Here is a 22261-nt window from a genome sequence, read left to right on the forward strand (position 1 = left end):
CGGAGCAGGATCCCAGCTGGTTGGGCAGTGGGTCCCGGCACTCGGCGAGCGGAGCCGGACGAGCCCACGTCACTGCAGCGCGCTCCGCTCCGCGCCGCGCGCCCGGCTCCGCGCAGCCACGGCGCCCCGCTGCAAACCTGCCTGGAGCGGCGGCTGCTGCCAGCCCGCCCGAAACTTTTTCATTTTAAGCGGGGTGCTGTTTTCTTTTTCATCTCTTTCCTACTCTCCCTCTTTCTCTTTTTTTTTGGGGGGGGGGGAGTAGGAAGAGTGGGGTGGGGAAAACTATCTTCCAGATCAGGCTGAGAAAGGAGTGGGGGGTGGGGGCTTTATCTTGGTCTCAGGATCCTTTCTAGTGCGTCTGACAACCTGGAAGTGTTTGGAGAGAGCAGGAGAGAGAGATAGAGACAGAGAGCAGCAGGCAAGCAGGCTTGCATTGGATAGATTTTTTTTCTTCCAGGCTGGGTTTTCACATGCTGATCTGCAAATAAATAAATAAAAGGAAATATGCACACGAGAAGCCTGATCCCAATGTAATTTCCATTGCAAAGGGGGATAATATACACATACATATATATATGGAGATGCATTGATTGCATGGAATTCAACAAGCAAGGTAACAGCTCTTCCATTGCCATGTATGTCCGTCGGTGTCTGTCATATGTGTGCGTGCGGGTGTGTGTGACCGAGGGAGAGCGAAAGTGGCTGGCTGCGGTCATTGTTATACACATATTGTCTTTGCCGAGGAGCGGCAAGGCATCGAGAGCCGAGGCAGGAGCGGGGATGCGGGGGGCTCCCTGCGCTCTCGCGGCTGTCTGTGGGGCGGGGGGGGGGGGGAGGGGGGGGGTACGCGGGGCGAGCCCAAGAACAGGCTGGAACAAAAGGAAAGGGCTTTTTTCTTTCTCCCTTGCAAACCCACTTGGTGCTACTTTAGCAGCGCAAGATGCATTTTTCATACAGCCATCGCGGCCTGGTTCTGTCAAGCTCCATTTCTTCTCAGAAGCTCTTTAAAGGGGAAAAAAATAGAAGCCACGGATCGCCAATTGCTCTTAGTTGTTGGGTTATTTATTTATTTATTTATTTATTGCTGTCTCGACCTCCCCCCCCCCTTTTTTTTAATCTGCTTAATTATGTCTCGGCCCGCCGACGTGCGGAGAGCGTCTCGGAAGCACGCTGGAGACATTCTCCCCTGCGCTGCCATATCTGGGTCCCTCTTTGTTTTTATAAACATGCCTTTTTCCGCACCCTCCCCCTAACTTTGCCAGCTCAGGGTGAATAATAGAGCCAAGCTGGAGGGAAATCGATTAAAAATGAATAGCCAGCACTTCCGAAGCTCTCTCTGTGTGTGTGTGTGTTGGGGGGGGGGGATAAATAAGAACAACAGCCTAGGAAGAGCGGAGGAGGGGAAGAGAAAGCCTTAAATGGTCTCGGTATCAGGGTGGCTGCGCGGGTGCCCCCCGCGCCCGCGGGGTGTGCGCGGGCTGCGGCCCCGCGCTGCGGGCGCTGCTCCCCGCGTCGCCCCGCGGCCCCGGCACCGCTGCGGCCCCTTCGCCGGGCCGCGAGGACGGGGCGGTCGCGCCGGGACGGAGCGGGCAGCCAGGCCCTTGCTTTCAACGATCTTAAGCTGCGAAGGTGCCGAGCTGGTGTCCCTTCGCTTTTTGTTCTTTTCGATGATATACACATGTATGTAGATCTTGCCCACCACTCGCAGGGAAGATGGTTTTCTTCCCCCTCCTTTCCGCTCCCGTTTTTTCCTCTGCATTTAAAGGAGAATCGTCTTTTTACATTTTTTTTTAAGAATGGCTTTTAAATGTTGTTGCAGGGATAAGGGAGAACTCATTTCAGAACAATCACAAGTACTTAAAAACAATATTGTCTCCATATGGTTGGCCTTTCAAAAATGAATCCCCTTTGAAACATGCAGGAGAGATTTTTTTTTAAGCTACTAAAACTCTAAACTGCTTAAGAACAAAAAACCAATAGATAATTCAATTGCTTTTATCGTATTTTGCCGTTTGGAAACTTTTACTATTCCTGATAGACTAAAGAGCTTGTAAAACTACATTAAAATAGTGTCTTCAAAACTCACTGTTGTTTCTTGCATTAGATGAAAGCCCCGCGTTGTATTTTTAAGATTATTTTCTTGGCTACTGCAGTTTTACTCTAATGTTATGGCTCAGTTCACTTCAACCTCAATGCAAACCACGCTCACAAACTCGTGCTGCACGTTACCTTGCACAATATCTCGACTGACTGATTTATTTGCACTTTTTAAAAAATTTTCGTCTCGTCCATCCAACGCTGCTTTACAAGCAACTTCCAGCTGTCTGCGGGGAGGGGATGAGGGGGGAGAGAAAACGCTTCTCTTGCAGAAATGTCGCCCTTCGCGGGGGTGCAAGTTGCCAGCGAGAAGTTTAATTTTCTTTGAAAGTGAGGTTATATAATCTCCATCACGTGTCACTAGCGTTTGCCTGTTTTAACTGGGAGGTGAAAGTTCCCACCTCCCTCGGTGGAATGGGGATGTTTTAAGCCACCTCGGCTGCGGTGAGCCCGGTCTCGGCCCGCTGCTCTGGAAGCGGTCAAAGCTCAGCGAAGGCTTTGCCATCCGTCCCGGACGCTGCACCTAAAAAAAATGTCATTTATGTGATGAGTTGCTCTGTCCACGACCAGGTTACCCCAGCGCAGCACCTCGGTGCCCACCTCCCCCCGTCCTGCCAGACAGACCTCGCTCACGGCTTCCCGGGAGGGCAGCCGAAATATGCTGTTTACCTTTTGCAAAAGATGCATTTAATAATACCGCCTCCCCTCTCCCCTCCCCCACCCCAAATCCTATCATCCCTTGCGGGCAGCGATAATAAATAAAAGTCTTTATTTCTCCCTCACCAAAAGTTAAAGGGCCTTGTTCCCTCCCCAGGCGGCTGGAAGTGAGTTGCCGGCAGAGAGGGCTTGTTGGACAGGCTGCCTCAGCAGCCGCATCCAGGGCTCCTTCTCTCTCTGGGCATATGTATATAKATTTTATTAAACGTCAGCTTTGACTTATGTGTCTCTTATCTCTGCTCTCTCCCCGATGTGTGCCTGCAGTGGGGGATTCAGCGAAGGAAGCTCGTAACATGGCGGATACCGAGGAAGGCTTTGGGCTCCCAACCACGCCGGCTGACTCGGAGTCCAAAGAGCTGCAGGCTGAAACCAAGCAGGACACTCCACTGGGGGCCACCAGCAAGTCCCCCACCTCTCCCCAGGCAGCCTTCACCCAGCAGGTAAGGACCAGGGCACAAATACGCTCCTCTTTCTTTCCTTTTCGCTTTCCCCCCCCCTTCTCTGGATTTTTTTCCCCTCCAATATGTGCTCAGCTATGTTCCTGTTCCTGCTACTGGCAGGGATGAATCATTTTAGGCCCCACGGGATTGAAAACTCTTTCTTACCTGTTTACCCGAGCTGTAGTCCTATTCCTGCTTTAATATTATTCACAGTGGTGTTCACTCCTCAACGTGCTGGTAAATGCTGTAAGCGTGTGTGGTGGGGTGCGCGGAAATGCACGCACTCAAAATACTGGAGATAGGTGCACATTTCCCCAGCGGGAGACACTCAGATGTACGAACACAGGCGTCGGCACCGCTGCGCACAAACACACACAGCCGCATTCGCGTATGTATATTTATCTCCACCGTTATGGACGCYCGTGCGTGTCTATGTAACATCTAAATATGTGCCCACGCTGTACACACACTGTACACATAGGCGTACGCATGCACACACAAATACTTGCAACGCTGCTCGCGCACACAGCTCCACACAGCTCCGCATACGCGGAGCGGCCTGACGGCAACGGCGTGTCACGCGTGGGCTCCTCTGCACGTACCTAAGTGCACGGCCGCCACGCACGCGGAGGGGCCCGGCCGCTCTCTCAGCCCCCAGGGGTGTGGGGGGCTCCCCTGGTTTCCAGCCGCACAGTCGCATCCCGCCCCAAGGTGTAGCATGTTCCTCGGGGACACGCGTGGGCTCCCACGCGGCAGTCCCCGGCCGCTGCCGAGGAAAGCAGGCCAGGGCGCCGGCGGATCGGACGGCCGCCGCCGCCGCTCCCAGCCCGTCTCCGGACGGAGCGGCCGCGGYGCGGGGGCGCAGAGAGGCTTTTCCGCGGCTGCGGAGTGTGGGGCGCCGCCTCTCCGGAGCGCCCCGCTTATTTCCTCGCAGGTAAATACTCAGGAGGAAAATCGAGTCGGTGCTAGGGAGAGCCCCCGCGGTGTCCCTGCAGGTGGGGGCATGCCCACGGCGCGCGAGGAGCAGCGTGTGTCGGTGTTTTCGCGCGTGGCGTGGGCACGCAGCCGAACCGAGGGAGCCGTGCGGATTTGGAAACCGAGCCGCGACGCATTTCGGAGGAGGATTTTAGCTCAGTGTTTGGTCAGGGGCTCTGATGGGGAATATGTTTGGGGCTTTGCGGGTAGGGGTGGTTGGCTTTGCTATTGCGGGTGCCGTTTGGGGAGGTTTCGAGGAATGCAGGCGCTAGCTGCACTATCGTCAGGACTGCGTCGTGACAGGACTTCCCTTGCACGATAGTCGCCGACAGGGTCCCGCTAGGAGATCAGCCACTTACTGGGGTCCTTGCTAGAGATTTAATAAAGTTATCGTACGCGGGGCAGCAACGATCACTTCCATTAACGCCYGTGCATGGGACCCATTTGTTCCTCCATCCTACAGAAGTAGGAGAGTCGGCAAGTATAAATCATTCATCAGAAGGGTGTAAATCTCCTGCAGCTGGCTCCTGAAACCAGCTGAGGATCTGGCCCGAAGCAGAAGGGTGTTTCTCCCAGCGGCGGGTCGGGCTGGGGACCATAGGGGCTGGAGCCGGCCCAGGACAGGCTGGGTGGCCCCGACCTCTTCCCTCCCAGGGAGCAGCACCGAGGCCCTCAGGATCCTACACCAGAGTCCCCCTGGCTCGGTGTCGAAGGCCCTGGCCTCAAATCCCCTCCCGTGCCCAGCTTTGCAAAACCTCTGTGAAAACAGCGGGTTTTCTCCGGGAAGCGCCCGAGCCCTGGACGCCGGCCGGGGCCGCTGGCCGGGCTGCGGCAGGGCTCTGCGAGGAGCTCACGATTTTTTGCCTTCCTCCTTTGCAGGGCATGGAGGGGATAAAAGTGTTTTTGCACGAGCGGGAGTTGTGGCTGAAATTTCACGAAGTGGGAACTGAGATGATTATAACAAAGGCTGGAAGGTAAGAGACGGACCAAAGCGATGGGGAGCGGAGCCTCCTCYTCCGAGGAAGGCAACCCACGCGCTCCGCGTCCTTCTTTGTGTCTGTGTGTCTGAATCTGTCCTCATTCCTTCCTGCGGGTGCTCGTGGGGAGGCTTTCGCGTAYGTGTGCAACTGGCTGCGCATTTGTGCCCGAATGTCCCTGAGCACGCGTTTACCGGCTGCTTGCCTGGAGACACGCGTGGGGAAGTGCCGCAAGTGTGTGTCTACAGCGGTGTGTAAGCCGCGGGGGGGCCTGTGCGTGGCTGCACACGTACCCAAGGTGCAAACAGAGGCGCTGTCCCCTACTTYGCGGACGCAGGTTCGCTCACGTCCTTTGGGAGTGCTCGCCCACGGGCCGCGGCTCCCTCCGCGGGTGGCTCCGCGCTGCGCTCCGCGGCGGCGCCGCTCCCGCGCGGCCCCGCGGGGCTGGTGGCGGCAGGGGTCTGTGGGGCGGCCGGGTGGCAGCCCTCCCTGGGCGGATAGGGTCAGAATAAGCTGTTTCTTCTGGCTTCTTTCTTAACCAGAACAGTTGGATCGTTAATCCCAGTTTCAGGCCGCTGGAAGTTTTCCAGGCAAACGCTAGTTGCAACCACTTGGCCGAAATCTARCCTTGTTTAGAGTAGTTCACTGGGCGATTTCATTACTATTACTTTTAATTAAAAGAGCAGCTTTACCCTATTGTGATTTTTTTTTTTTTTTTTGGTGACTCCTTCCCCTCTTTCTGGAGGTTTCTTGCTTATTACGTGCACATTGAGGCGAATATATCCAGAACACCCACACTACCCCATTAAAATATACGTGGTTCTAAGCTACTGTTTATATACTGATAGTATAGCTCGTTAGATACAGAGATAGATGTATCTGCAAATAAATAGCATGGCTATCTTACTGTGACCAGATACGCTTTTCTGCGTGTGTGTGTTTGTCTCCGTGGGTGCGTAGAAAAACATGCAGCCTTGCAAATCCAACTTTATTGGAGCTGAGCGTAATCGATTCCATAACTGGCTTAGTAAATATGATCCATAGATATTTATACATGGAGGCATACGCTTCTGAGTGCATTTAAGGCGATTTAACATTATCTTTAATATTAATGTGTTGGAGGACTCTTAAACAGAAGATTGTCTAAGCTAGCAAGATTCAATAAAACAGTCTCTCAAGTCCCATCAGTAAACCCGGGGCAACCCGGGAAAGGTTCTTTCCGCTGGGATTTTTAAAATCAAACAGCATACCTGCCACTACCCAAGGACTCATCAGAGGAAGTGGGGAAATCGCCACGCACAGAAATAATAGTAGTTTTAGCTTGCAAAGGCTCAATGAACAGCGCAGAGTCAAACTTTCATTTTGTTCTGTCATCTGGCATTTGTCGTGGTCTTCCAAAATTTGCCTGAAGAGGGAGGGGAAAAAATAGAGCTGGCTGCATAAAGTTTTGCAGATAGATCCGTCTCGCGGCTCGCCTTCGCTTTGAACGCGTCTGCTGCTGAAAAGATCGATTTTTAAAGGCGGGTATTGCATAAAACGGGAAGCGATATAAACAGCAGTGTTGGAGAGGCATTAGGGAAAACTGTCTGCACGGAGGGAAGCTGATGAAATTCAGGGTCCTGCCGAAAGCCTCCCACCCCGAGAGCCCCGCAGCGCGGTGCCGGGACGTGGTTGCCGCGCCGGCTCCGCTCGGAGAGCAGCGGGTGGAGGGACTTCGCGAAAATGCAAAGTTCACAGAAAGCAGAGCTTGAAGGGAGACATAAAACACCTTGCAGTGGATAGAAACCTCATCTGCACAGCAGTAAAGTAGACGTTTACAGTGCAGTGTCTTTGGGGAAGAGTGCACACGTCTCGCCAGGCTGAGTACGGAGTAGTTTTACTTATTTATATAGTTCTTTAGGTTTATTGCTGAAGTCCGTGTTCCTGTTCTTGCTGATCAGGTGTTTTCGGTATAGTTACAGACCATTGTTCAGGTGGGATTTGATTTCTTCCTCAGAATTTCAGTGCTAACCCCCGACTTTATTCGTTACTAGCTTTTCCCCCAGCTTTTTGCATCCAAATAAATATATATATATATATTAAAAAAAAAGAAAGAAAGCCATATCGCAAAGATAAGAGACCAAGCCTTTCAGAAGAGTGCAGTATTTTTAGAGGTGAGCGGTTTTTATTTATACGTGTTTTAAGTCAAGGGATACATTTTCATCTGCTTTATTTTTAAATATTTGGAAAGCTCAAGCTAAAATAACATCAGTGTTTTAAGTCACTGACTTGCAGTAATGGAAAATATTTCGAAAAGCTCCTCTCTTCAGTGTGTATTTGAATGTTTCCAAGTATTTGTCAGGTGTGTTTGCTGATGTCTCTGTGTGCGCACAGATGAATGCACATAGTTTGGATGTAACACCTGAGTGTATATTATTTCCTGTCTGTACACATGGAATCGTTGATGCACATGGCAAGGTTTTTTTTTTAGAAAATATGTATTTTAAATTGATATATCCCTATATTTTTTACCTTTTTTTGGCAAATATCCCCTACTGCTCTGCTGGTTTATGTGCATAGGAATGTAACTTACTCCTAGAAGTTCGTATGACCAGAGTTGTTAAAGCAAGGGAGAATCGAAATATTGGCAAAATAAACAATAATTAAAAAACAGGAACAGATAAAGAGACACACAAGTAAGTAAGCAAATAAACTCTCCAGCCCCAAAACTATGATTCTCCCTTGATAAATTGCCTGTTTTGCCTCAGATAGGACCAAGAGCAAAGGGGTGATACCCAACGGCAGTCAAACAACTCCTAAGCAGTCCCAGCGGCACCGCTAAGGGACAGTTGCATTCTGCGTATGCCCGAGCGTTTTGGGGAGAAACATCCGTGCGTGCGGCGTTGCACTTCTCTTTAATGAACCCCTCTTCGCCTTCTTGCAAACAGACACACACGCAGGCACTTTCGGAAACTTTCTCTTCTCTGTATTTATATTTATGTACTTTACTTTTATTTTTTTTAATAGGCGTATGTTCCCCAGTTACAAAGTGAAGGTCACTGGACTTAATCCAAAAACTAAGTACATACTGTTGATGGATATTGTACCAGCGGATGACCACAGATACAAATTTGCAGATAATAAATGGTATGCACGCATGGGGGAAGGGGTGGGAGAGGAGCTTTGGACCGGGCTTTCTCAACTAGCCAAACCTAGGCAAAATAGGTTGAAAGATACTTTTAAATAGGCGGCTCATCCTCTTATTCGGCTGCAAAGGCGAATAAGCACAGCTGCAGAGGCTTCACCTGAGTATCCCAAGATGGTTCCCGGCTGCCACGCAGATTCTTTGGGCGAGAAACACATAAAAAGGAAGGAGAAAAATCTATTGTGATTAGCTAAAGATAACTATAATCCTGTTTGACCATTAGATTATTGGCTATTGTGGACCCAACAGTTTAATTATATCGCCAGGAAAGAAAATGTTTAGGGATTGCTGCACAGTCTTTTCTTTGCTCCTGGCTCGATCTCAGTAATTAGGGAGGGGGAAGGATGGGGTTAAACGGGGAAACGGAGAGAGCGATCTCCGACGGGAAATGTGCCAAAGATCTCGATTAACTCTCCGAGCAATGTGTGTGTGTGTGTTCGTAAATGTCGTCTTCTCCTAAAGCATTTCCCTGGCTCTCAGATATGGGGGACTCCGTGGTATAGGGGACCATATGAACGGAGATGGGTGGGTACATTAAGGCCGACGGGATAACCGGCTAGAGGGGTCATGGATGGAGAGSAGGAGGCCGTGGAAGGGCTAAAGGAATAGATAGGTCGGGAGAAGGGGTGCCGGGGGTGCAGCGCTGTATTGGGGGAGGGGCGGGGGGTCCGGGAGGGCTCGCCGCGGCCAGCTCAGCGGCCCTGTGTCCTTCCCGCAGGTCGGTGACAGGGAAGGCAGAGCCGGCCATGCCCGGCCGGCTGTACGTCCACCCCGACTCCCCCGCCACGGGCGCCCACTGGATGAGGCAGCTGGTTTCCTTCCAAAAACTCAAGCTCACCAACAACCACCTCGACCCCTTCGGGCATGTAAGTACCCGGGCGGGAAGGGGCGATGCTCGACGTGCTGCTCGCTTAGCCCCAATGAGCGGCCGTGCGCTCAACGCCACGCGGGAAGGGGCAGGGAGTTCCCAAACTTCGGGGTTGAGTTTGCTTTGAGGGCAGAATCCCAGGAAATCGGGCAAATCCAGCGGGCCGCGGTCTGCAGAGAGCTGGGTGCAGAGGGCAGCGCGGAGCCCGGCCCACACGTGTTCGCGGCCTCTCCTACGCGCAAGGGAGCCTCGGGCTGTCTCAGGGCTCGCCTCGCACCCACGAGTGGCCTTGTGGCCGATAGAGCCCACCCTGCCCTGCCGCCCCCCTCGGGACATGTTTTGCCCCGAAGTGCAGCTCTTGCAGTGCCACCAAGGTCGTGACAATGACACCCCCTTGCCAAAATCTGTTGCGTCGGTGAGGTGTTATTTTCTTCCCTTCGAAGGTGGGATGAACCTCAGTGAAGACTCGTTCCCCCTCCCCCCCCAACACACACTCCTGCCCCCCAAAAAGGAAGAACAAACCTTGAAAACTGGCTATTTCAGAGCAATGCTTCGGAATTGATTAGAGAAACCAAASCCCGTAGTCCGAAAGCGAGCGAAACGCGCCAGGTTTAATTGATTATTTAGCTACCTGGCTTTAACCTCATGGGGAGACTTGCAGTTTTAAAACTGCTCGCTGCCTCAGCGAATTTGACTAACAGGTAAAACCAATCAGGCATAATTATTCAAGGAAATAGGACCTAAAACCACGTGGATCCTTCGATCCAAAAAAAGAAAAAAAACCCCGCAATAATAATTAAAAAACAATAAAATAATGAAGTCCCACTAGAGCTTCCTGGACATAAAAAGATCTTTGTAAGACCCGTGGGGCCGCGAAAGCTTGTGTGAATTCTGCAGCCAGAAACAGCCCTCCTTCGAAGGTCTCCAAAGATGTGTTTTTTCTCTGAGAGAATATATATGTGCGTGTATGTGTAATATATTTATATATATATTTATATATACACATRTAGATATATAATTACTTAAGCGGGTATGCAAATCCAGATCTCCCATTTCCAAGAGCRTATTTTCCTTCAGTCTCATTTCAACACTTCAATTTTCAATTTTGTTTTTTTCCAATTTTTTTTTAATGGTAAATCTCGTGCTATTAAATCCTTGCCCACGTGGTCGCTAATAACGGATTGAGGCTAATGGGAGACTGCCCGGGACAGCAGCGCCCCGGGGGGAGGGGGGCCGGAGGAGCCCCCAGAGCACCTCAGTGGCTGAGCATCCTTTTACGAGCCCTCCTTCCCGCCGCCAGCTTGGGGCTTGGGCTTTGCCGGTGGACTTGGGGGGGAAAGTGGTTTGCAAACTCTGCTTTCCAGGGATCAGGACATTCCCCAGTCCACCAGGAAATGGGTGGGGAAAGCGGAGCCTCCGCTGCAAACTCGGCTGGCGCAACTTTCCCATCCCGAAGCGGTTTTTTGTTTTTTGTTTTTTGTTTTTTTTTTTTCCTCTTTTCTTTCTCCCGGGGGTGGTGGTGGGGGTGAAGCAGGGGAGCCTGCGAGGAGCCGGCCGGGGGGAAGGGGCCAGCCGGGCCCCCGCTGGGAGCAGGCGGCTCTCGGGAAAAGGCTCTTTAAACAAACCTAAGGCGCTGTGAGACAATAGGGACTTCAGAGGAGGAACTGCACCAGTAGGCTCTCAATTAGAGTCGCCGTAATGAAATTAAAACCCATTAGATCGTTCACCGTTGATGTCTACGACTTACCCGGATGTCAAAGCAATTTGCCTAAACCCCCGGGATGGCAGAGGCTTGCGAGTCCCGCTGGCTTCCCGGGCCCGGGATGGCGCAGCGCTGGCGGGACAGGCTGCGTCTCGCTGTCGCCAGGGTCTAGCAGTCATTATCAGCGCGGAGCGGCCCCCCCGCTCCGGCCACCATCACCGCCACCTTCCCCGGAGATTAACCCGAGCTTGGGACGAAAGAGGGGGATGGCGTTTTATCTCGAAAAGCAGCGCTTCTCTTCCCCCCCCCCCCCAACTTTGCGGGTGGCTGGAGGATGACGCGCTGAGGGACAAAGTCCTTCCATGTCCTTCGCCCCACTCCCTCCTTCGCCTCTTTTGCCATTTTGGGGGACTGAGGCGCCTGGGGGGAGCTGGGGAGCAGCCTGTGAAAGTGGAGGGTGCCCACGAGCTGCAGGCTCGGGCCACGAACACGGAGGGGCAGCTCCGGGGGTGGCGGTGGAGGTGTCCGGAGGGCMGCAGCGCCGGGCCGGCAGGTGAGGAGCCGCTTTCCCCTCGCAGCGAGGCAGGCAGGGAGAGCTGCTGGGTCCCCAAGCACTGCCCGGCCGGCGGGCTTCTCGGCAGGCGAGAGCTTGCTTCTCTTGGCAAACGTGTCCCCCCACCCCAGCACCTAAAGCAGCCCTCCTGGGGGAGCGCTGAAGAGGAGGAAGCTTTTTTTTTTGCGGGAGCACTGCCGGGTTCCCGGCCTCTTCCTCCTCCTCCTCCTCCTCTTCCCAGCACCTCTTCACCGGGCCGGGATGAGGGCGCCGCGCTGTGACCCCTCTATTCCCACGGGGTGTCCTTTCCTTCTCCCCGTCCCCCAGATCATCCTGAACTCCATGCACAAGTACCAGCCCCGGCTCCACATCGTGAAAGCGGACGAGAACAACGGCTTCGGGTCCAAGAACACCGCCTTTTGCACCCATGTCTTCCCGGAGACCGCCTTCATCGCCGTCACCTCCTACCAAAACCACAAGGTAAGGACTGGGCCGGCCTTTGCTCTGACAGGTCATGCTTCCTCTCCTTCCCTCCTTGCACAACTTCTTTTGAGCTGCTTGGCTCCTCTTTTCCTTTCTTTTCCCCTCACCACATGCCCTCCTTGTCTCTCGGGTTTTGTCCCGTCCCCTCTGTTATTCCTGGCGACTCAGACAAAGTGTCTAAAGAAGGGGCTTAACGCGAGCCAAGGGGGAATGAGTTCAACAGGATGGTTTGCTCAGAGATGAGACGACCAACCAAGGAAGTTGGCTTTATCTTCTTTCCCCCCATCGGTCAAAGGCTTGTAATCTGGCGTTGGAGAAGGGAGCCCCAGCGCTCCCCTCCGCAGTCGGGTCCCTGATAACCCAGTCTGGCTTCGCTTAGTCCTTTTGTTTGGGGAACGATTCCTTTCTGACAAGTTTTGCAGGCGAATCTGCGTGGAAATAGGCTGGGAGCTGCGGGGTTGGCAGCTGGAGGCTGGAAGGAAGGGAGGCTCTGCGCCTGAAATCATATCAAAGCCTGCCCAAGCAAAACAAAATAAAAAGAAAACACCCCCAAAAGTGTTTTTTTCCCCTGAGTGCCCCCGGCTGTGCCGCAGGCCGGGTGGGTGTGCAGACACGCGTGGGCTCCCACGCCGCGGGATGCGCCGGCGGCGCTGCTGGGGCAAGGGGAGCAGCTCGCTGCTTCTCGTCCCCTTTCCACAGGGAACGTCCGTGCCGCAGGGCCGCTGCCCCACGCGTGTCCCCTTCCCTGGCTCCGCTTTGGCTTCCCATCCTGGAAAGTCCCTGCGCCACGAGCCGGGGGAGGCTGAGAGGGAGCTGAAAGAGAGGAGAGGGACGGTACTTAAGGGCTGCACTTAGCGATGGCATTTACCACCCGCCCCCCGTCTCCCTGAAGGGAATTTTCAGACCTTTGGAAACGGATAAATCCCTTCCCTAATCGTTTAGGGATCGGGGCTTTTGATTGTACTTACGAGTAGGTAGGATGGCCCCATTGTGCTTCAAAGAGAGAAAGCAGGCGCTTAGTTTCAAACGGAGAAAGGTCATTTAACACTCCAGATGGATCCTGGATGCTTTCCTGGAGATGTAACTGGGAAGCTCCTAAACCTTCATGAAATGGTTCCGCTTCCCTTGTCCATCAGCTGGCAAGAGAGACCCATGCAGCAGAGGTAGGCTGGAAGAGAAAGAGTGTTTCACCGTAACTAAGGAGAAAAGAAAATACCTCCCTGCCCTTTAAAATAGGAGCTGTTGGCACGACCAGGACAAGCAAACTGAATCCAAATTGAGTCCTCGCCAAATTATGCCTTAAATTATAACTCCACTGTGGATGCTGTAAAATCAACTTTGACTTTTGCTTGATGGATTCGGAGAAATAATATAATATTAATAGAACTGAGAGCTAATAAAACAGGACACATTGCTTGCTTGCTTTAAGTGTATTTCCCTGTGAGAGAACAGACGTGAATTTAACTGCTTTCCTTTGAAGAAAAATGGGGCTGTTTTGTAAAGAAAAGAAATCATGCAAATAAAACAAAGGAAAGCAAAACCATGTAAGTACAGTAGTTTGGGAAAACTGCCATATTAGGAGGAGCAGGAATATTTGATTGTAAATCAACAACATCTGGTTGATAAGGAATGACAGCTGCGTATCCGTCTCTGTCAAAGCATACACACTGACAAATGCACGAATCCCTACAGACACGCACAGGCTCGCATCCCAACAGACACATGCACACGCACGCAGGCACCACTACATATTTTACACACACCCCTACACRTTTTACACATGCTCACGTCCCTCCCCTCTGACACACGCACTGTGCTCCTTGCTGTGCTGAATCGTTTGGGGAACAAATAAAGAGTGGCTGTAGCCCCAAGATAAAGACCCAACTGAGAAAGATAGAGCTATAAAAATAAACCAGGGAATGATCTACCCTAAATGGCATCTCCCTCCAGGGAAGGGAATAAAATTTGTAGCTTGCCCCAGTGCAGTAGAAGAATAATAACCAGGCTGAGGCTGTGCGCAGCTGATGCCGTTCCAGGCACTGGGTGGGGAGAAGGGGTAACATCGCTCAGCTGAGTAAAGTCGCAAGTGTGGTCTTTTCCACAGGCAGAAACCAAGCTCAGCKTTCGCAGCTGAGATGTTGTTTGTGCAAAGCATTTTCAGAATATATTTCCAGTTGCCATAAATCAACGCCGTCGCAGCAGTCTATGTCTGTCTGTATCTAGCTCTCTGAGGTTGGTCTGCCCGTCCATCCCCACATCTCTTTGTCCCTGTGCTACCTATGCATTCCCATTTATGGCCTTTTTTCTCTCACTTCCACCTATCGCCTGTAGAACACCCTTCCTGTAAACCCTCCTATCCACACAATCAGACACAGTTTTTATACACCTACATATTTTATACACACATACCTATACAGGTACAAATGAGTATACGTGTGAATGTGCTTCAGGTTTCAAGAATTATGTTGTAAGTGAATTACAGTATTAATTGTATGACTTGCCATAACTGTATTTGAGTCTATGCTTACACAGCTTACAGAAAGACCTGACTGATTTCAGATCAGTCAATTTATTTCAATAGCACAGCTGCAATCCCAATACAGGGTTTGTGCTTATTTCCCCTGGTATTTTAGACAGCCTGAAAAGATATTTAGCACTCTGGGATCTCCTATTCCCCTAAAGGAGGGTTAAGCCACGAAGAAAGTTTTTGTAAAGTTTTCAGTGCAGTTGTCAGCAGCTTGGTCGACCACATATCTTCCCCCTTGCAGCCCTGAAAAAACACCCCAGGAATACTGAGGTGTTAAAATAGGTCACATGCACATTTCATTTCCTTGCCATTTACACAATGGGTGCTTGCAATCAGGTTGATTCCCAAATATTACCTTYCCCTGCAGTTAAGTACCATTTTGCTATAGCATAAATCATTGTGTTACTAGCTCGTATTTATTAGGTACTAGCTCTCTGCTTAGGACCAGGAAATGAACCCTAATAGACAGAAATAATTAAGGTTCTGCCCTCATGAGGGTTCTTTCAAAAGCAAGAATTCACAACAATTATTCTCATTAATTTTTACAACCTTCTTTCCCCGTTAGCTGGACTTGGGCTTTATATTTGTTCTCCCCCCCTTAGGATATCCGGTTTTATACTGATTTTTTTTTCTAAGTTATTTAACGTTCTTGGTAGCCCRTTTTTTTTTAAGGAAGCATTAGCCCTAGCCAGAATGCTATATGCACCCAGAAGTGTTACGTGCACCATAGTTATGAGAGAAGGGCCTAGCTGACCTATTCCTAGATAGCCAGTGTACATAGAGAAACATTCTTGGTGGGCTTTCTGCATATGTATATATTGCCCCTGCATTCCACCCCTAAAAAGACTCCTGTATTAAAAGGGCACTGTTAAGATGGCCAAGTTAAGATCCCTGATGTGATCTGCCAATATTTGGAAAAATATTTGTGCTGCTTTCCCATCCATGCAGCGTGGCCTTTTATTGCACAAGGAACATGTGATTCCTCACTCTGGACATGTGCTGAGGGGTGCTCAGCAGGTGAAAAGGCCTTTTGCTTAAAGGYATTGCTCAAGGTTATTTAAGCTTAGCTGCTGCCAGGGGTGAGCAGATCCTTGGTCTCAGGGGGTGTTGCTTTGAGAGCTCCATTCTTGATTTCAGTTGCAGGTAGAAGCATCCATCRCTTCAGCATGGTTGAAGCCACAAACGTGGTGGCCTAGCTGGCATCCCACAGGAATGCCTTGGTGGCAGAGACTGGACCCAACCCAGTCCTCCAAAGCTGCACTGAACTGCTTTGTCCCCCAAACTCTCCCCGCCAGCCTGTGCAGCATTCGCACCGTGCCTTCCCRCCTCTGCAGCAAGAAGGAACAGCCTCCTTTGTCACTCGAGGCTGGTTCCTCTCTGAGGCAGGGTGCCCCAAACACCGAATGAGGCAGGACTCCTTGGGTTTAAGTGACGTGTGGCTGTGTAGCTCCTCTTCATCGCTAGGATTTCTGGCTCTCGCACAGTCCTTGGCTGCTCTGGGACCACAGTATCTGGCAGTACAGTGAGCTCTTCTCTTCTTACCAGCCCTCGCCAGGGGTTTCATAGGTCTTTGCTGTCAAATATTTAGTCCCTTTCCAGGCTTTGGTGGGCAAGTGCTTCCTTCAAGTGGCCTAGTGTGCTTTACAATGCTGTTTCTGAGCCTGTCCTGTTGTTTCTGAGCCAGTCCTGTTTCTCTTCTCCCCTGTTCTCCTGTCTTGTCCCTGTCTCCCTGATGGGGTGCTCAGCCTGTTTGCGGAGTGCCTTGGCCCATTTTGGCCCTAGGTCCCCTTCTCAGGCTCTGCCTAAATTCCACATCTCCTCAGTGGCTTGCTCTAGTCTTGCTCCTTCCCGTCTCCTGACCCACCTTCTCCCATTTCTCCCCCGCTCCCTCCCTCAGTGCTGTGTAAGATCTGTCTCTTCTTGATCTCAGTCCTTGCCTCCCAGTCCAGCCAACAGCCTCTTCAATGAGCCCTTCTGTCTCATACCGCTAAATCTGACCAGCCACTGGCTCTCAGTCCTTCCCATTTCCTTCATTGGCTTCTAGGTTCAGCGTCTTCTCCCTTTCTGCCAGCAGCCCCCTCTTTCCTTGGCTTAGTCCCAGCTCCTCATCCGGCTGGTCTATTTGGCCCAGCCTGATGGAGGTAGCCTCAGCAGGCACCTTGTCCTCATCTATTTCTTTCCTTCCCACTGCTCTGGTTTGGCTTCCTCCTCCAGGCTGACTCAGTTTGCATTTGGTGTATGCAAGAACTAGAAGAAAAAGGCTCTGTGCTTTCACGTCCAGCCTACTAGTTACTCCCAGAAAAGCTGGCTGCAGCAATGATAGGGAAACTCCTGGCCTATCTCTGTCATGCAGAGCAAGGCCATGGTCATCTGCAGGGTGTGGACAACACAAATCCCCACAGCTCTGCGAGTTTAGCTGGGTTCACTCAGGTTGGAATGACCACAGCCTCTACATTGCTAAATAGGGTGACCGTAATCATGATTTTTTTTTCTTTTTTTTTCCTTCTTCAGGCTTTTAACTTTTCAAAGTGGGGCAGATTGTCACCAGACAAGGTCTGAGAAACAAAGGCCCCCTCCTTGCAAAAACTGGAGAGTCATTTCCAAAATGCCTGGCCTTTAGAACAGTTGGGAAAGGGTGTCTTAGCCTTTTTGAGAGGATCAGAATGGTGTATTTTCCCTTAGCTGTAGTGCTCTAAAAACATGGGACCAGTCTGGCTGACAGCAAAATAAGTGAGCGAGCTTGGGGCAGATACCTGATGTGGAACATTTCATCCCTAACAAAATTTAGTAGAGTTATAAGAAATTATAAAAAAACTTATTATAACAAGTGTTTGACAAATATAATACTAAATGGTTATTTTGACACTGGCCATAACAATATGCATAAACTCATAGACACACATATGCGTATAACTTCATGGCTATGTAAAAAAGTAAARAAAGTGTATTTCCTTGAATGAACTAGATGAAAAACTAAATTTTATCATGCTGGATTTAAAGATGCCTTTGGAAATGTCTCAGCAGAACTGCTTTGTGGTCAGTTAGCCCAGAGAAAAGAGTGCAGAGGAGCTGTGCTGAGATTTCATTGGGAACTGTCGCTTCCCATTAAAGTGAAGATGAACCCATAGGTCAGACAAGAAGTGAAAAATGTGAGTCTGTAAGGCTTCATTCTGAAAAACTCCCATCTTAGAAGAGTCTGCATCAGCTTTAAAAATCAATATTCAGAAGCTAACTTTGCCATCAGTTTCTTTCAGTTACAAAGAAAAAAACGAGGCCCTGGAGTTTTATTGAATCTATGCTATATAATTTAGCCCTGGGCATTCTGTCTTAATGATCTTGTAGGAGGTGGYATTTTTTTTTATTTTTATTTTTAATGATGCATTTGTCATTTGACTTTCTGACAGATTTTTCTTCTCCCTCCCTCCTCCTGTAATGAGTTACAGTCAATTAAACTGAGTTTCGCTATGGCAAAGTTGATCCAGAAGAAGGTAATTTCCACCCGTTCGTTTGCTTTTCCACCTCTGAAATAGCTTTCAAGTCAGAAGAAAATCAGCCAAGCAAAATATTTTCCCCTGGCTGTCTTCTAAAGCAGAGATTCACCAGTTTTCTTTCTTTACTTTTTTACTGTGTATTTTTTGTTAAGTCCAACTTGGACTCTCCCGGCCCTGTGCGAGGGCTGATACTATGACTGGCACTAGAGCCTCATCTAAGGAAACTTTGGTCTGAAAGCTCCTGCTGAAATCCATCTGAAACACACCAAGGAGCTGAGACCTGCTTTAAGACCTACTGTAGTCATTGGTTTCCAGATACCTACAGTCTAGCATAGCCCTAATTTCAAGGCAGCTGTAGTCAATTGTGCTTCGCTTATGTGTTGGTAGAAAAAAGCCCTAGGTTAATAATGTTTATGAGGGTGTTCCCAATGAAAGTTAAGACACTTTTCTATTCATAAAGCAAAGTATTTACAAGCTCAAGGTCTTAACAGATATTTTATCTGACATTTTGGGGGCGATTAAAGGCTTAATTCAGCCTGCCTCAAACAGGGCGTTTAACTGAAGTACCTGGGTTAGGGACCTGGTTGCTGAAGGCTCTCTCTACAGTAAATGAAGGGAGGTGGGGACCTCTGAAGGCAAGCCCACCTATCTCAGAGCCAAGGTGCCCTTTGGCAGTTCCTGTCTCCCTCCACTGATTCTAGGAGGAACACTGGGAGATTAGGTTCCAAATGCAGGTGCCTTGGTTAAAATGTCTACAATTAGGCTGGGGTGAATCTGGGCCTTGTACACTTGTATTTTGGTGCCAGCACTCGCTCGGTGGAGGACTTCACTTGTGCAAGCAAATATTGCCATTGAGTTCGGCAAGTGAGGATAACGCATGCATTTAGTGTGTTTTAGAATGCAAGTTAAATAGAATAAACATTCAGAATATTGAATAGTGCCTTTGACTCATTGTATAAGTGTCACTACCTCTCTGGTGGAAACTGAAAGTTTTTCTCTTTGCAAAATACACAGCTGGTTGTCTAATTATTCCAGATTTTTAATTATAAAATGCATCCCCATTTTGCTGCTAGAGAACAGCTCAAATGGCAAATTGGACCAAACAGTTCTTTCCACCCTTCTCTTTGAAATGTGAAATGTGTGACCAAAAAAAAAAAATCAAAAAAAAAGTGCTGTGTTTATGTACTAAATTAGGTTCTGGTTTAATGAGAATGCCCATGGGAGCAAGGGTCTGGGTGATGCGATCTCTGTGTGAGATTTGGGGCTAACTTAGGTAAAAAGAGCAAATAAACCAGTGGCTTTTTTTTTTTTTTTTTAAGTATCTAGTAGCGCAGATACCTGGAGGGTTTTGCTGTTGACACTAGCAGAGCCAGAATTTTCTCTTTGTATTTTGGCAAAGAGGTGGGTCCAGTTGTGTGTGCTTAACTTGGTGAACATGAACCTCTCTCTGTCCTCCTGCCATTAATTTTGAGCTCTTTCCTTCCCGTTGGCCCAGTTTCGGTAGGAAGGAAGGATAGTGTTTCCCCATAAAATGCTGTGAGCGTGTAAAGTCCTCTAATGGCATATACAGGGCTGTATCCCTTTCTGGGCAAGTGGAAGTGGCTCTGCTGACTCCTGGCTGAGTACTCTGATTGCTAGGCAGTTATGAAAGAAGGGATGAAAGGGAACTGCTACCTGTTCTGCTTGAGTCTTCAAAGAAAGCTGAAGGGTGGTAAAGGACCTTCTATGGAGACTAATTCTCTCCTCTTGCTCCAAGGCTGTGTGTGGTTCCCCGTTTGGCAGCCTGTGCACCACAGACAGAGTTGTTTCACACCAGAGTGTGCTCAGGGCTATGTTTCTGTTGAGTGAGTCAAGGCACACAACAGAAAGCATGTGCTGGCTTTGCACTGCCATGCCAGCCCTGGGGGAGCAGCTGGTGTGAGACTGACACTCAGGGCAGTGCAGATAGATTGCACCTGATCTAGTTTAAGTCCTGCTGTATAAAGCCATCCAAAGCTTTGCAACAAATTAGGAAGTGGTAGAGTGAGTTTTTACAAGACCAGCACCTGGAGAAGTGTGTTTGGGGATGGTCCTGGTTCACAGGTAGGATCTCCAAATCACATTTGCTTAAACATCAAATCCTGGCTTGAGAAAATTTACTCACCCAAGTCCTCAGGAGAGGTATGCAAAGGAAAAGACTGCACATCTTTAAGCATTGCTTTGGGTAGGTTCTCTACCCCAGATATTCAGCTTTTTAATTTAGATGATGTAGGAGCACCAATATTGGGTGTCTGAGTGGAGCATTCATCCCAGCAAACTTCAGACACCAAGGGTAGCTAACCAGGTAAGAAAGCTAGTACCCCTTAATTTCTTCTGGAGTTAATGGGGAGAGAAAAATTCCTCCAGGACATGATTATTAGACCTGGAATTTCCCTCTGTGCACCATGTGTAGTTGTTAGAGATACAGTGGATACAGTGCTTACATGTATGGAGTAGGCTGGGAAAGCATGTCACTTGTAGAGCACCTGAAGTAAATGTAGGTGGTCTGAAATATAGAAAGGGTAAGCCAAACCAGTCTGAGTGAAACGATCCAAAGTCTGAGCTGCAAGGCTTGGGTCACAGTTGCGCACTGATGAGAAAATACCTGTTGGTGTCAGTGGGATTTGTTCAGATAATACCACCTTCATCACTGATCCTGTGGTTAGTGTCACTCTTTCTGTTAGAACAAAAAAGAGATGAATTAACTCTAACAAAGCAGCTTTCCTTTGGTGAGCAGTTATTTTCCTTTTTYCCTTTTTCCTTTTTCCTTYTTTTTTTTTTTTTTTTTTTTTTTTAATAAGTCACTTCTGTTAGTTATGGAACAAACCTGAGAAGAGTGAAAGGTTGTTGATAGGAGATGTTTTTCTAGTGGGGAGAGTCGGAGGAAGGCCCAACTGGGATGGTCGATGGCTGAGCTGAAGGATGACTTGAGTTTCTGAAAGTTGTTCCCCCACAATCCACAACTGTTGACCTGGGTTTTAATAAGCAGTGTCTGCACTCGCTGAGGCCTTGCCTTGGACTTGACAGTGAACCTGTTCCATTTCCTCCCTTTCAGATCACCCAGCTAAAGATTGAGAACAACCCCTTTGCGAAAGGTTTCCGTGGCAGTGACGACATGGAGCTCCACAGGATGTCCAGGATGCAGAGGTAACATGTGACCCTGTTGTGGGAACCCATCTGGGGGCAGTAGAACCACCTGAGTTTTGCTTTGTATGCCACTCGTGGCTCGAGCTAAGCAAGAACTTAGCGGTGGTCCCATCTCTGGCGTCAGCTTGTGCATTTCATGTTAAGCTGTTGAAATACCATCGAGGTGGGGGGCCAAAATCCAGGGCTTTCTACTTCAAGATGAATGCCTTAGCTGCTGGGATACAGAGGCAGGATCTTTGGCCTCAGGAACCTTTCATTTCTTTCTCATGTGTTCCCATCCAGAACAACCTCTACCTTCTTGCTGATCAGAGCTCTCTGCTGCTTCATATGTGCTTAAAACTCTTTAAAGTCCCAAGAGACTTAGACTAGCTCTGGCAACTGCTGGTCACTAGGCTATTATGGAGGAGCTGTTGGGTATTTTTCTCCCAGGTGGCAGTGCTTTAAAGATGAAGCAGTTAAGCTCATACTTGGTAAAAAGGTCTTGTTCTGAGAGCAAGCTTGCTAAGGTTGCTCAAGATCCCTCTGGAAACCTTGGTGCTATGTTGTGTTGGCTTCTGGCTCTCTGAGGGTCTTTGGCAGGAGAGGAGTGCCTGCCTGGTCAGTTCTCGATGTGCACAGAGTGGTTTCAGGTCAACAAAGGAAGGTATTAGAAAATGTTGAGAACTCCAGGGCCAGGTGGCTGAAGAGGACTTTTTGGACCTTAGTTTTGGATTTAAGCAGAAACTTGAGCCTAAATCCTGTTTAAAGTCTCTTTTTTTCTAGATGTTAAATCTTGCCAGTAATTAATTTCATGCCTTTTACTAAACTTGGAACTGCATCCATGTGTCAGGTTCCTTCCTGGTGCAAATATTTTGCAGGAAAAGTRCCATATCCATGATTATACCTAAGACAGCTGTAGATGCTCAGTATAGCATTTTCCATTCAGGAGGGCAGGAGTGACTCAGATTCCATATTCTCCGAGACCAGTGGAGCTTGCTCTCAGCGGAGAACTGTAGGGACCCACACTTTGACTTTCTGTTTTAAGGCTTCTCTCTAACTATCCAAGGAGCCAGAATCTGATAGCTCCAAGCTACCAGGTGCTC

At 49.5% G+C, this 22261-nt stretch overlaps 1 protein-coding gene and 1 long non-coding RNA gene across 7 annotated transcripts in view; one reads left to right on the top strand and one right to left on the bottom strand.

Annotated features, from left to right (window-relative positions):
- TBX5 (T-box transcription factor 5) overlaps positions 1 to 22261 on the top strand; it is a 74178-nt gene that overhangs the window by 30552 nt on the left and 21365 nt on the right. For 4 of the 6 annotated variants that reach the window (XM_085326141.1, XM_085326144.1, XM_085326139.1 and 1 more), the window contains exons 2-7: positions 3079 to 3254; positions 5109 to 5203; positions 8213 to 8332; positions 9109 to 9256; positions 11841 to 11993; positions 21088 to 21179. In XM_085326141.1, coding sequence (XP_085182267.1) covers positions 3108 to 3254; positions 5109 to 5203; positions 8213 to 8332; positions 9109 to 9256; positions 11841 to 11993; positions 21088 to 21179 — 755 coding nt within the window. In that variant the 5' untranslated portion in view covers positions 3079 to 3107. Of the gene's footprint in view, positions 1 to 327; positions 614 to 2564; positions 2922 to 3078; positions 3255 to 5108; positions 5204 to 8212; positions 8333 to 9108; positions 9257 to 11840; positions 11994 to 21087; positions 21180 to 22261 lie in introns of those variants that run through there. The other 2 variants (XM_085326137.1, XM_085326138.1) reach the window with 2 other exon arrangements.
- On the bottom strand, positions 2226 to 4092 carry LOC146600090 (uncharacterized). The gene is made up of 3 exons (XR_014898360.1): positions 3857 to 4092; positions 3420 to 3612; positions 2226 to 2620 (listed from the first exon to the last, which is right to left on the bottom strand). It is a non-coding gene; the product is annotated as an uncharacterized LOC146600090 (long non-coding RNA).

Source organism: Rhea americana, unplaced genomic scaffold (assembly GCF_003343005.1).
Source record: "Rhea americana isolate MKP2758 unplaced genomic scaffold, rheAme1 scaffold_128, whole genome shotgun sequence".
Taxonomy (NCBI): Eukaryota; Metazoa; Chordata; class Aves; order Rheiformes; family Rheidae; genus Rhea; species Rhea americana.